Raw genomic sequence first — 13,784 nt, forward strand, 5'->3', positions numbered from 1 at the left:
GAACGCGTCTTTAAAATATTTATCCGCTGATGGAAAGTGCGGCCGACTGCATATTTTCCTCGGCTATTACCACATAGTGACGTAAGCTACAACCCCGCCCCTTTTCCCTCTAGCACCTTCTGATTGGCCGAGACGGCATTTTAGGAATGTTTAGAAATTGGTTAAATAGTCTTTGCTCTGTACTGAATTCTGTAGTAAAGGCTTAGACGTGAGCTTCTTAAAGAAACGACAGTATGAATGAATAGTCTATCGAATCTACTGGATAAAGTTTTCATGAAATACTTTCTATTTAAATAAATTAAGCTTACGGATTTCGAAGCAAAAGGATTTACACGTCGTTTAAGGATATCTTCAGGTGAGTTATTAAGGAAAATCTAGAATATATATGACTAGAAAATAAATAAATAAAGAAAGAAAGAAATAGCACTTGATCAATGCAGTTTATTTTTCTTTTCAGTTCCAGTCATATACTGAAATGTAAAAAATAGTGTTTTTTTTTTTTTGTTTTTTGTTTTTTTAATAAAATTAAATAGTAAATCTATAAAAAAAATATTGTTTGTTCTCAGAGCATCTGTGTTGAGACCTGACCATGATGTTGACCGCGTTGTGTTTGCTGCTGATGCTGTGGAGTGCACGAGGCAGCGGAATAGCAGGTGAGAAACATCAACATAAATAAAGTTCATCATGTAACGGAGTTGTCCACGTGTCTCACCAGCAAAGATCACTCAATAAAAGCTGTGTTTCTGTTTGCACTTTTAACTTTACAGAGAGCCGAGAAGACAACAGCGTGTATGACTTATTTGAGCTCGTAAAAGTCAATAAAAAACACAATGGAGTGAGCCTAGTGAAAGGACCTGACCCTTACAGCCCTGCTTACAAAATCCTCAACCCCAACCTGATCCCTGCCATCCCTGAGCGCTCCTTCAGGGATCTCATTTACTCCATCCAGGAGGAAAAAGGCTTCCTGTTCGTGGCTAACCTCAAGCAAGCCAAGAAGACCAGGGGCAGCCTGTTTTCTGTAGAGAGGAGTGATGGCTCTGGTTCCGTTTTTGAGCTTGTCTCAAATGGGAATGCCAACACGTTAGATCTGATTTATGCCACAGCAAGCGGGCACCATGAGATCTCAATTGACGACGCACGACTGGCCAGCGGCAGCTGGGAGAACATCACCCTGTTTGTGCAAGAGGACCGTGCACAGCTCTATATTGGTTGTGAAGAGATAAACACAAGTGAACTAGATGTGCCTATTCACCAGATTCTGACACAGGATGTCGCTGATGTCTCTGTTCTTAGGATTGGAAAAGGAGCAGTGAAAAGCAGATTTATGGTAAGTGCTTCTGAAGCTTATATTCCAGAAGTGTTTTCTACTAATAAAGTACCTAGCAATGCTTGGGAAGGTTAGAATATTTATTTTCCTCAAGGAGGGAATTTTTATTTCTGTTCAAACTGGCATTTTCACACTCTGCCCAGTGAAATATGTTTGCAGTCATCTACAGGCATATATGCATCATGTATAAAGCCAGATAAATTGTTGTCCAACAAAGATATACAACCACCTTGTGTGGAGTATTGTCATCATATCCTTTGTTGATTAAATATAGTACTGTGCACCCACACATCTGGTTCTTTTATATGAACTTGAGTACATAAACATTAAATCTATAATAGTTTTTTAAGTAATTTAATTAATTTAATAGTATCCCTGTCAAGATTTGTGGGGCCTCCTGATTGTTCACTTTTTTCCCAGCTCTGCTTGTTTTGGGTATGTTAAGGAGCTGGGAGAAAGTAAAAATGTGGACTACCTGGAGGGCCCTGCTATCCAGGCTGACTCAAAACACTGGTTTAAAAGCTCCCGTACTGACAGTACTATTAAATTACTGCAAGTAATGTGAAAATAGCTTCACCTACTGGAACCTACACTTTATTTTCTCCAGTTGACCATTTTCAAATTTTCTCTACAGGGAGTGCTCCAGAACGCACGCTTTGTATTTAGAACCACTTTGGAGACAATCCTCCGTAACATGGGATGTGAGAGCTGTAAGTAATTACTCTAATCATGAAAACCCCACATAGTTCTGAAATGAATCATGTTTGGTCAAAGCTAGAATAAGCAGTGCCAACATCAGTGTTTGTTCTCTGGACAGCCCAATTCATCATAGACGTTGTGACCCTTGACAACCCAGTGAATGGCTCCAGTCCAGCAATACGCACAGATTATACTGGACACAAGACCAAAGGTAGGCTTTTTCACATTCTTTCATTCTTCATACTCTGCATTCTTTGCTGGATTGTAGAGTTTCAGAAGAAACCTTTTTCCTATTTGTCCCTGTGTTTCAGATCTCCAGGACATCTGTGGCTTCTCTTGTGATGACTTGGCCAGCATGTTTAAAGAGCTCAAGGGACTTGGTGTGGTTGTTAAGCAACTGTCAAATCAGCTCCACCAAGTGGTCAGTATTAGAAACAGCTGTTCTCAGCTTGTGTTTTCTCCTTTACTGTCAGACTCTCTCCACCTCTCTTTTCAAATGCCTGGCTACTTGTACCATAATTACATCCTTCTCTGTGCCATACCTTGGCATCATCCAAATGACAACAATCTCTCATTATTCTTTCTGCTGTTCTTTCGTGTCATATGTTTTTGCTGCAAAAGGCAGGCATTGTCCTCAATGCAGTAGCTGTGTTGAAACATCATGTTTACTTTGTGCATTTCCAGACTTCAGAAAATGCTCTGATAAAGAGCCAAATGAAGAAATACAGCGGAGTGTGCCTGCATAATGGCATTGTCTACAAAGACAAGGACGAGTGGACGGTGGACAGCTGCACCCACTGCACCTGCCAGGTAATATAGCTTAGACAATCAAATATGTTTCACTTGATTTGCTAATAAATCACAACACTGAGAAATACAAGCAGTACAATACTTAAGCGATTATAGACCTAACAGATCTTATCATGTGTGCAGAACTCTGCCACTATTTGCCGGGAAATCTCCTGCCCTCTTATGCCTTGTGCCAATGCCACTGTTCCTGACGGTGAATGCTGCCCACGTTGTGGAACCTGTAAGTTAAGCATTTTTAATGTTGCCAATACATTGTTCCATAATATATCTATAATTGTTATAATTGTAAATAATAAACATAGTATTATTATTCACCAACACTCTTCATCTTTAGTGAATGATGATGCTGATGATGGCTGGTCTCCCTGGTCCGAGTGGACCTACTGCTCAGTTACCTGTGGCCGTGGCATCCAGCAACGGGGGCGCTCATGTGATCGCATCAACAGCAACTGTGAAGGCACCTCAGTGCAGACAAGAGACTGCTACTTGCAAGAATGTGACAAACGCTGTGAGTCATAATACATACGGAAACGTGAAAATTTTCTATATACAAGATGCCAATTTGATTGTTTAAAAAGCAAAGTCTAAGGTTAAAATTTTTGTATTGCAGTCAAGCAAGATGGAGGCTGGAGCCACTGGTCTCCCTGGTCTTCATGTTCAGTGACCTGTGGCATAGGTGTCATTACTCGCATCCGCCTCTGTAACTCACCCACACCACAAATGGGAGGTGAAGACTGTCAAGGAGAAGGCAGGCAGACAGAACCATGCAAGATGTCCCCTTGTCCAAGTGAGAAACTTTCATACCTTTATACTGTATGTAGTGTAAAGGAACTGTAAGGAATTCTATTTAGTAAAATCAATAAATGACAAAGTATTTAACAAAATGTAACTTAACACACATAATTTATTACTGAAAACCCAATCTCTTTTTCTATCTGTGCCTTAGTCAATGGAGGTTGGGGGCCATGGTCACTATGGGATTCTTGCTCCGTCACTTGTGGTGGTGGACTGCAAAGCAGGCATCGGCTCTGTAACAATCCTGTGCCCAAATATGGTGGAAAAGAGTGCATCGGCGATCCCAAAGGCACCCGTATATGCAGCTCTCAAGACTGTCCCATTGGTAGAGCATTACAATTACTTTTCGTAGTTTATTCTTCTTCTATTCCCAAAATTGTCTAGCAAACCTTAAATGATTCTCTTTTTTTCTATAGATGGCTGCCTTTCCAACCCTTGCTTTGCTGGTGCTAAGTGCACCAGCTTTCCTGATGGCTCCTGGAAGTGTGGGGAGTGTCCAGTTGGCTATACTGGAGATGGAATTGATTGTCAAGACATTGATGAGGTACGAACATTGTGAAGAAAATACAATACATATATCTGGTCACAAATGATAATACCATGAATTGCTAAGTGTAAGCTTTGTGTCCTCAGTGCAAAATGGTTCCTGACGCTTGCTTCACGCTCAATGGAGTCCATCGTTGTGAGAACACAAATCCAGGCTATAACTGCCTACAATGTCCTCCTCGCTACTCTGGAAATCAGCCTTTTGGCAGAGGCAGTGAGCAAGCAATGGCCAATAAACAGGTGAGAGAGTTTGTAACGAAGTCCCCCTCTTTACAGTAGAGACGCCAGCACACAGATTCCTGGGGCTTGTCTGATTACATTTAAAACAATCTTGTTATTAGGATGTAGGGTGACTGTGATTTGCAATTTCTTGGCATGATTTGAACCTAATAATATCCTTTTAATAATCATTTAACATTTATGAAATAATAAATCTAATAATAATCGACTATTTTCAACACATGACACTTTTTTTTTATATTTGATACAAACTAAATACTTAGTTTGGTAACTGAATTAGAGCAAGAAAAAATGCTGCTCTCATCCTGTTCATTTATGTGTAGAAAATAAGGCTCAGTCATATCATCTCTCCTCTAGGTCTGTGCACCCAGGAACCCATGTGAGGACGGCAGCCATAACTGTAACAAAAGGGCCAATTGTATTTATTTGGGCGTTTTCTCTGACATCATGTTTCGCTGCGAATGCAAGCCAGGCTACGCTGGTAATGGTTATATATGTGGAGAGGACCCTGACCTGGATGGCTGGCCTAACACTGATCTCCACTGTGTTGAAAATGCCACCTACCACTGCAAGAAGGTAACTGTCTTTTTGATTGTATGCTTAGAAACCGTATCGCCTTGAGGTGGCAACCCCTTAATCCAAACCCAATCTTTTAGGACAACTGCCCTGACCTACCCAACTCTGGGCAAGAGGACTATGACAAAGATGGAATGGGAGATGCTTGTGATTATGATGATGACAATGATGGGATCCCTGATGATAGGGTAAGTTGAAGAAGACTTTTTCCACTCCCATGCAATGCTTGTTTATACAAAGTACAGCAGGAATTAAAGAAGAGTGGAGGCATGAACTAGTCTACCAACAATAACAATAATAGGCATAATGTCAGTGCTCTAAAACTGTTTTGGTTTTATGTGTATGATTTAAAGTTCTATTTAGGGGGAAAATGAACTGAACAAATAAATAGCACATTTCACATTTTCCAGAGCCAAATCTTAAATACCAGCACAGATGGAGTTTAAATCCTGTAGTCTGTGGTATACAACTCTAGGCATTATTGTAGTGTTCATGTTGATGGGGAAAATGCTTCTTTATTTTAAATTTCATTGTCTTGCTTTCACACACAGAATGTTTCAGTATTAAACATGTTTTCGTTCCAATAGGACAACTGCCCATTTGTCTTCAACCCAAGGCAAGCTGATCAAGACCAAGATGAAGTCGGTGATCGCTGTGATAACTGCCCATATAACAGCAATCCAGACCAGATTGACACAGACAAAAATGGAGAAGGCGATGCTTGTGCAATTGATATTGATGGTGATGGTAAGAGTCAAGCTTAGCAAATACATATCAGGGAACAGTCCAAATATACCCTTGCTAATCAAATGATCCATTGCTCAGGTATTCTGAATGAAAACGACAACTGCCCATACGTGTACAATGTTGACCAGAGAGACACTGACCATGATGGGGTTGGAGACCACTGTGACAACTGTCCATTGCAGCACAACCCTGATCAGGTAAATCACTCATTATTCCTGACATGCTCTTCCAATGAAATTTTTTACAACTTGGAATGCAGTGCAATGTATAAAATTTATATATTAATTGATTTATATAATATTAACTAATAATAAATATAAAATATTGGAGTATTTCTGAGTAGAAGTAACTGAACAATGATATCATCCAGAATAGAAGTTAAACAGAAACATTTTTGTGGTATTATATCATGAGCCATGAATGCACCTCTATCCATGTAGGAGTGAAGACAGAGAATGACATTTCATGAAAATAACCACGGAATTATTGATGCATTACAAAACTAATTAGCAGTCATTCACAATGATGGTCTGCACAAGAGCTTCATTCATTATTTTCCTCCTACAGATTGACTCTGATTCAGATAATGTGGGTGACAAATGCGACAGCAATCAGGACATTGATGACGATGGTCACCAGAATAATCTAGACAACTGCCCATACATCCCCAATGCCAACCAGGCTGATCATGACAAAGATGGAAAGGGTGATGCATGCGACCATGATGATGACAACGATGGTGTGCCTGATGAAAAAGACAACTGTAGACTGGCTCCTAATCCAGATCAGTTAGATTCTGATGGTAATCCCAATTCTGATAGCATCAGAAATTTATGACATGATTTTTTATTTTTTTTTTACTTTCTCAGTTTGACCTAAACATTACATTTCTTCTAGGTGATGGACGTGGTGATGTTTGCAAGGATGACTTTGACCAAGATAATGTTCCTGATATTGTGGATGTTTGTCCAGAGAACTTTGCCATCAGTGAAACAGATTTCCGTAGGTTTCAGATGGTTCCTCTAGACCCTACAGGAACTTCACAAATTGATCCTAACTGGGTGGTCCGCCATCAGGGTAAAGAGCTTCTTCAGACAGTCAATTGCGACCCTGGCATTGCTGTTGGTAAGTGCCTGCAATTCACTGGAATAGAACGAAAAAAAACCTTAAGAGCATCATTTAACCATCATCATTGTCTTCTGTTTCCTCTCAGGATATGACGAATTTAATGCAGTGGATTTTAGTGGAACATTCTTCATCAATACTGACCGAGATGATGATTATGCTGGATTTGTGTTTGGCTATCAGTCCAGCTCTCGCTTCTATGTAGTGATGTGGAAACAGATCACACAGACCTACTGGTCTCACACACCCACAAAAGCTCAGGGCTACTCTGGACTGTCCATCAAAGTGGTCAATTCCACCACTGGTCCAGGAGAACACCTTAGGAATGCTTTATGGCATACGGGAGACACAACCGGACAGGTGAATAGCATTTGTCCTTGAAAAATATTGTCATTTAAATATGCTGGGTCAGATCTTTTGATGCACATTGTGACCTTGTGTCCTATCTTAAATTTCAGGTGCGTACTTTGTGGCATGACCCCAAGAAAATTGGCTGGAAAGATTTCACTGCCTACAGATGGCAACTGATCCATAGACCCACTATTGGACTTATCAGGTTAGTATACATCTAAAAAAAAAAAGTTCTTTTATAACAGAAACAGAAAACCTATGGCTTACACCAGGTCATCTTCCTGTTTTGTCCAGAGTCATCATGTATGAAGGCAAGAAAGTCATGGCAGATTCTGGAAATATATATGACAAGACATATGCTGGTGGAAGACTTGGTCTTTTTGTCTTCTCTCAGGAGATGGTTTACTTTTCAGACCTTAAATATGAATGTCGAGGTAATTTGCATTATTTATTCATAGAAATGACATTGAAATATAAGTATTTAATTTACTGTATATAAGTGTACAATAGATATAAATATATTTCAGACGCAAGCACTTGGAATATTATTGTACTAATTTTTGCTTTGCCTTTTCTTTTTGTTTCAGAGGATTCTGAAAGGAACAGGACGAATTTTTAAGACTGTCTCTTTACTTTTTTTTGTCAACCAAGACAAAAAAGGAAAAGGAAATGTGACCTTTGAATGAACACCAGCTGGATGACAATCATGTACCTGCCGAAAAGCAGGTAAATCATCATCTCTGCATGGAACAGGGAGACGAAAACCCTTTTTTAGACATTTTTAATCTGGTCTCCTGTTGATGAGGACTATAAAAAGAAGAGTTAATTTAAATGTACAGATCTGCTGTGGACTATGATCCTGAGAGAAAGAAACCTCTCATAATATGAAGTAAAATCTGTGTTCTGTGTCCTTCCAGTACACAGAAATATGTCTGTTACTTCAAGCAAATGAGTGTTTTTATATGAATATTTGTCAGAAAGATCCCACTTGATGTTTGTGTGCTAACTGAAAAGCCACTTGCCCTTTTCTAGAGGCATTAAATACATTCTGATGTGCTCAGGGTTTAAGGGACCTTCATCAATATATCAGAACAAAACAGTATGTACCACAAAGTTATTTACAGCAATATTTAGACCATATCTACATAGGAAATGTATTATTGTCTGTTACTATGTAACAAGCAGATAGACATTCCAGCTGTCACAATTTACTAATTTATATTATTGACAACCCTTGCATGTGCGTGTGTGTGTGTGTGCGCGTGTGTGTGCTTGGGTGCACGTGCATGTGCTTGGTACGTGCACGTGCCTGTGTGCGTGCGTGCGCGCGTGTGTGATAAAACATTAAAAACAAACTGGATCTTTGTAGAAACTCTTTTATTATACAATAAATAATAATAATTTTTATCCAAAATCCAAACCATTTTGTAGTTTTTAGCCATGCTTGTACTATGCTCTGCATTCTAAACAGCAAGGAAAGACAATATACAAATAATACCTCATACTAGAATATAAATCAGTTACATTTTTTATTTAGTTAGCAAATGTAATACAATCATATGTTTTCAAAATGTATATAATACAAAATATTTTTTGCCAAATAAAATACTCCTACAGGGCATAAATTTTTTTTTTTTTTTTTTTTTTTTTTTTTTAAATGAATAATTGATGCATTTTTAAATAATAAATTATTATTGATGTTCGATGTATTTGAAGATGCAGTTTCATGTTTGTAAGATATGTGCTATTTAAATAATTTATCAGGAAGTGTGATGTTTTTGGAAGTGTTCTGTATGTATAAACAGTTTGCACAGTGAGGTGAGGATGTGTTTATTGTCTTATTTGTTCTTTTTATTGTTGTTGTTGCTGTTGTTGTTTGCCCCCCTCCCCTCCCCCCCTCCATTGAGGATTGCCTTGTACTATGAGGGTTGCCTTATATTTTTATATTTAAAATTTCTCCAGAAATGCTGTTTTTACTTGTCTGTTATGTTTAAAAGAACAAACGAACAATAAACCGTTAAAGATTAAACCGTTGTCTTGACTTTTTGAGCTCTATATTAAATTATCCAATCTAACAACCAAAAAGTCTCAAACTATCAGCTATGAAAAAGGTTTACTATTTTTAGTGTATTTTTCTCTTCAGTGATCTAAAACCATAACCAAATACAGTGACTTTGTGATTATTGAGATTTTATCAGCTACTCTCCATTCCCATCAAACATTCCCAAAGCTCCTTAAACTAGATGAACGTCTGGTCGCTCTCATCTGACGTCTGTCCTCCAAAAGTGTTTCTGCCACAGGGCTTCTGTGTACTCATTGTCTGTGAAAATTTAAGGACATCAGCAGTCAGTGAAACATTCAAAGCAGCCCATCTAGCACTAACACTCTTGACACTAAGCTCTTAGCTCATGCATGGTTTTACGCATTGTGTTACTTCCACATGCATAGCTGCTTGGATAATTGCATGAATGAAAATCACAGGTGTTCCAAGTTAAAATAAAGCCATCACTAAAATGTTACCAACCATAATGACCAAATTAATATATACCTGTAAGTTGCCATGCTGCCAATGCATATTGATACTATCCCATAGCCATGCAATTATAGAAAATTATTTATTATATAAATTAACCAACGCTCTCAACATAAGATTATAAAATGGAATAAATGGACTTAGTACATAATTTTAACATAAGATTACAAAATAATTTTAAAACATTTGGGACTGACCATAATTTTAATGTAATAGAAAATGGTTAGCATTAACGGCATGTTTAAAATAAAATGCTGAACATCTTTCCGGTCAGTGAACACACCTTCAATACACATCCACCACTAGACTGTTGAAAATAAATTAGCGCTTGAAGTTAAGCGCTAATTTATTATTCTTATAATTCTTAGTTATAATTCTTATAATTACTTATTCTTAGTATTATTCTTCATATAATTAAAGTTGTAATAAATTACTTTTTTTTGTCATATTTCAATTGAGAACTTAAAAATTAATACTTAGATTCTTTGCTGCCTTGGTCTTTACAATATTTTAATATTTCACATAACTTAGAAAATATTACAACCAACTCATTACAACAACATTGCTATACTATAAAAAAACCTCCTCTGGGTCCTATAGCCTCTAAATTTTATTGCTACTATTTACCACACTGATACTACCTTCTTTCTCATTTTTTATTAGGATTGCAGCTTCATTTGTGCATCTTGTTGCTAAGTTCTCAGCTCTTGGTATGCTGGCCAGCAGAGACATTATTTCTATAGTACAATAAGGTTCGGGGTCTGAGAAACCTTATGTAACTGAATCAGAACTTCTGCTCCAGGCCATCTCACATTCCATCAGCCAAACTCTGCAGGTATAAACATGAAAAATGAGAGAAATATAAATTTTTCTTGTGCACAAACATAGCTGGTATCTAAAGTACTGTCTAAAGTGTAAGAGTGAAAAAACCTTCAGACCTTTAACTTCTGACAACTCCATTAATATTATTTGATCATTGTGAATTAGTGTATTATATATATACATATATATATATATATATATATATATATATATATATATATATATATATATATATATATATAATTTAATAGTTTATTAAATTAAACACCACACCAAAGGTCCCACCCACTCCCGCATGTTTGTTTGTTTGATTGTTTGTTTGTTTCCCTGGTTACTCTGTCTATCCATGGCCAAGGTGAGGAAAAGCCCACGAAGAGATAAGCCCACGAAAGGCTGCTGGACCAGACAACATTCCTGACAGTGTGCTCAGGGAATGTGCAGAACAGCTAGCAGATGTCTTCATCTTCAACTGACATCTTCAACATTTCCCTGAGCAGCACTTGTTGCTCCTACGTGCCTCAAGACAACCAGCATCGTCCCCGTGCCAAAGACGTCTACAGTTTCCTGCCTCAATGACTATGATCCCAACACACTCACACCCATTGTAATGAAGTGCTTTGAGAGGCTTGTCATGAGGCACATCAAGACCCAGTTACCACCTTCTATGGACCCCCTGCAGTTTGTGCATCATAAAAATGCTCCACAAAAGATGCCATTTCCACGTCCCTTCATTTAGCCCTCACCCATCTGGACAATAAAGTCACTTACGTGCAAATGCTGTTCAGCACTCAACACAATCATCCCTTAGCACCTGATTGAGAAGCTGAGCCTGCTGTGACTGAACACCTCCCTCTGCAACTGGACCCTGGACTTCCTGACTGGGAGACAGAGGAAACCGGAGTACCCGGAGGAAACCCCCGAGGCACGGGGAGAACATGCAAACTCCACACACACAAGGCGGAGGTGGGAATCGAACCCCCAACCCTGTAGCTGTGAGGCGAACGTGCTAACCACTAAGCCACCGTGCCCCCTCAACATATACAAGACTAAGAAATTAATCATGCACTTCAGGAGGAGGTCCTCCCCAAGACTCTTGTCATTAAGGGGATTGAGGTGGAAAGGGCTGTCAGAAGTTTCTGGGCCTTTATGTGACAGCAAACATGAGCTTGGCCAAAAACACCGTTGCTACAGTGAAAAAGGCAGAGCAGAGCCTTTGTCAGGTTGTTAAAGAAAGCCGGACTAAGGTATCACCCTCTAACCCAGCCCTACAGAGGACTTATAGAGAGCATGCTCACAAATGGCATCATTGTCTGGCTTTGGAACACCATCCAGGCAGATAGGGAGTCTCTCCAAAAAGTCATTGATTCACCAGAGAGGATCATTGGATCTGATCTCCCATCCAAGGACACTCTTTATATACAATGCTGAAGGAAAAAAAAACAGAACATCCTCAGGGACACACACCACCCAGCTTAACTCCAGACAGGATTATCACACACAAAGCATGTTTTTATAACAGCTTCTCTCTGTTATTTCTGTTTATCTGTCATATACAGACTCTTTACCTTAGCTTATTTTTTCTCAAAGTACTTCCATTTGAGGAAACCCTGCAATAAAAATGGGAATATTCTATATGAATAAAGTATGCATAGTTTACATCTTATTGTATTTTATTGCATTTTATTTATTTTATAGTGTGACTTTTATTGTACTTGTATGGTAAAGTGTTTATCATGTGTATAGCCTTACAGCTTTCTTTATATTATTTATTATTTATTTATTTAGTCCTCTTATCTCTTGTTTTTCTTATTGCTGACTTTGCCCAAAATTCCTATGCACCTGTACTGTCTGTCCATGCACAAATGGCAAATAAACCTATTGACCTTAACCTTAACCTTGAACCATTAGAGTCACACATACACAACGATGCAGGGCAGCTCTTCTTTTCCTGCTGGTGGACGGTCTCATCTGAGCCCACAGAGCATCTACCAAATGTCCAATTTTTGACTTTTCTGCCATGTATCATATCACATTACATGCTGATTCTACCTAAGGTGGTAATGACAATAGTAATTTAAGTGTAATAATCACAATTACAGTTGTTCCTACTCTGGTTATTCCTCATTACATTTTTATTCATCTTTTCTTCTCTAAACTGTCAAGAAAGGCTCCACAATCTTGATGTATGTTTTTAGACTTTAATGCAACCTTCTCTTGGCTTGTAAGGCTTGTATTATAGGAACTTTTGTTTAATAGACATGTAACTCCAAATGGTAGTCTTTCCATACTAAAAGAAGCCACTATAACAGAAGATCTCAGGAAAGATTTTTTTTACCTTGACACAAAAATAATTCCCAACCACTGGAAAATAAGAATAATTGACCCTAATTGATAGAATGCACTATAATAAAAACCCAATAAAAAGTCCTATGAAAAATGTTAAGTAGGTCAGTGGTCAGGAATTGACATTGACTTTCTCGTGCTGGAATTTTGTGTTGGCCTGGGGAAAACATGCCTTTGGATCAGGGATTTATGTGTTTGAACACGCTGAAACTTAAAACAGTTGCAGAAACTCTTGGGCTCTCTGTAAGCCATACACGAATTGTATAGGCATGTTAAATACTAACCACTAGTGTGAAGTCTCTAGATCACAGCTTAAAACAAAAAGTTTGATTCTTGCTTGCTGTGGGTGCCCTCTACTCCAGGCATAATGCTGGGCCGCACAGTAAGATTTAACAGTAGAATCAGTAGGTCTGGAAAAAGTAGGCTTTCTCTTTACAAAAAGTCAATTTTGTTAAACGATTACAACCATAGTTGATATAGACTTTCTAGAAACATTTCTAGCCCCATGATGCTACTCATCAGGAATTTTACCAGTGCTTGCATAATAATACAATATTCATTCATTCATTCATTTTCTACCGCTTATCCGAACTACCTCGGGTCACGGGGAGCCTGTGCCTATCTCAGGCGTCATTGGGCATCAAGGCAGGATACACCCTGGACGGAGTGCCAACCCATCGCAGGGCACACACACACTGTCATTCACTCACACAATCACACACTAGGGACAATTTTCCAGAGATGCCAATCAACCTACCATGCATGTCTTTGGACCGGGGGAGGAAACCGGAGTACCCGGAAGAAACCCCGGAGGCATGAGGAGAACATGCAAACTCCACACGCACAAGGCGGAGGCGGGAATCGAACCCC

The 13,784-nt window shown here is 38.7% G+C and overlaps 1 protein-coding gene across 1 annotated transcript; it reads left to right on the top strand.

Moving 5' to 3' along the window:
- Positions 1-205: 205 nt before the first annotated feature.
- On the top strand, positions 206-9,245 carry LOC132852810 (thrombospondin-1-like). The gene is made up of 23 exons (XM_060880257.1): positions 206-355; positions 567-653; positions 768-1,327; positions 1,962-2,037; positions 2,145-2,237; positions 2,338-2,447; positions 2,711-2,836; positions 2,960-3,056; positions 3,171-3,344; positions 3,447-3,623; positions 3,783-3,956; positions 4,048-4,175; positions 4,265-4,417; positions 4,775-4,993; positions 5,074-5,181; positions 5,581-5,740; positions 5,819-5,937; positions 6,308-6,542; positions 6,638-6,865; positions 6,954-7,225; positions 7,324-7,421; positions 7,511-7,650; positions 7,804-9,245. Exons 2-23 carry the CDS (start codon positions 590-592, stop codon positions 7,833-7,835), a joined length of 3,543 nt encoding a protein of 1,180 aa, XP_060736240.1. The 5' UTR covers positions 206-355; positions 567-589; the 3' UTR covers positions 7,836-9,245.
- Positions 9,246-13,784: the final 4,539 nt, after the last annotated feature.

The sequence above is a fragment of the Tachysurus vachellii genome, chromosome 10, assembly GCF_030014155.1.
Source record: "Tachysurus vachellii isolate PV-2020 chromosome 10, HZAU_Pvac_v1, whole genome shotgun sequence".
NCBI classification, from domain to species: domain Eukaryota; kingdom Metazoa; phylum Chordata; class Actinopteri; order Siluriformes; family Bagridae; genus Tachysurus; species Tachysurus vachellii.

Coding starts and splice junctions, on each gene's coding strand:
- LOC132852810 (XM_060880257.1), top strand. CDS start 590: ATGATGTTGACCGCGTTGTGTTTGCTGCTGATGCTGTGGAGTGCACGA. Junction 2,238..2,337: donor TACTGGACACAAGACCAAAG/GTAGGCTTTTTC, acceptor CCTGTGTTTCAG/ATCTCCAGGACATCTGTGGC. Junction 5,741..5,818: donor AATTGATATTGATGGTGATG/GTAAGAGTCAAG, acceptor TCCATTGCTCAG/GTATTCTGAATGAAAACGAC.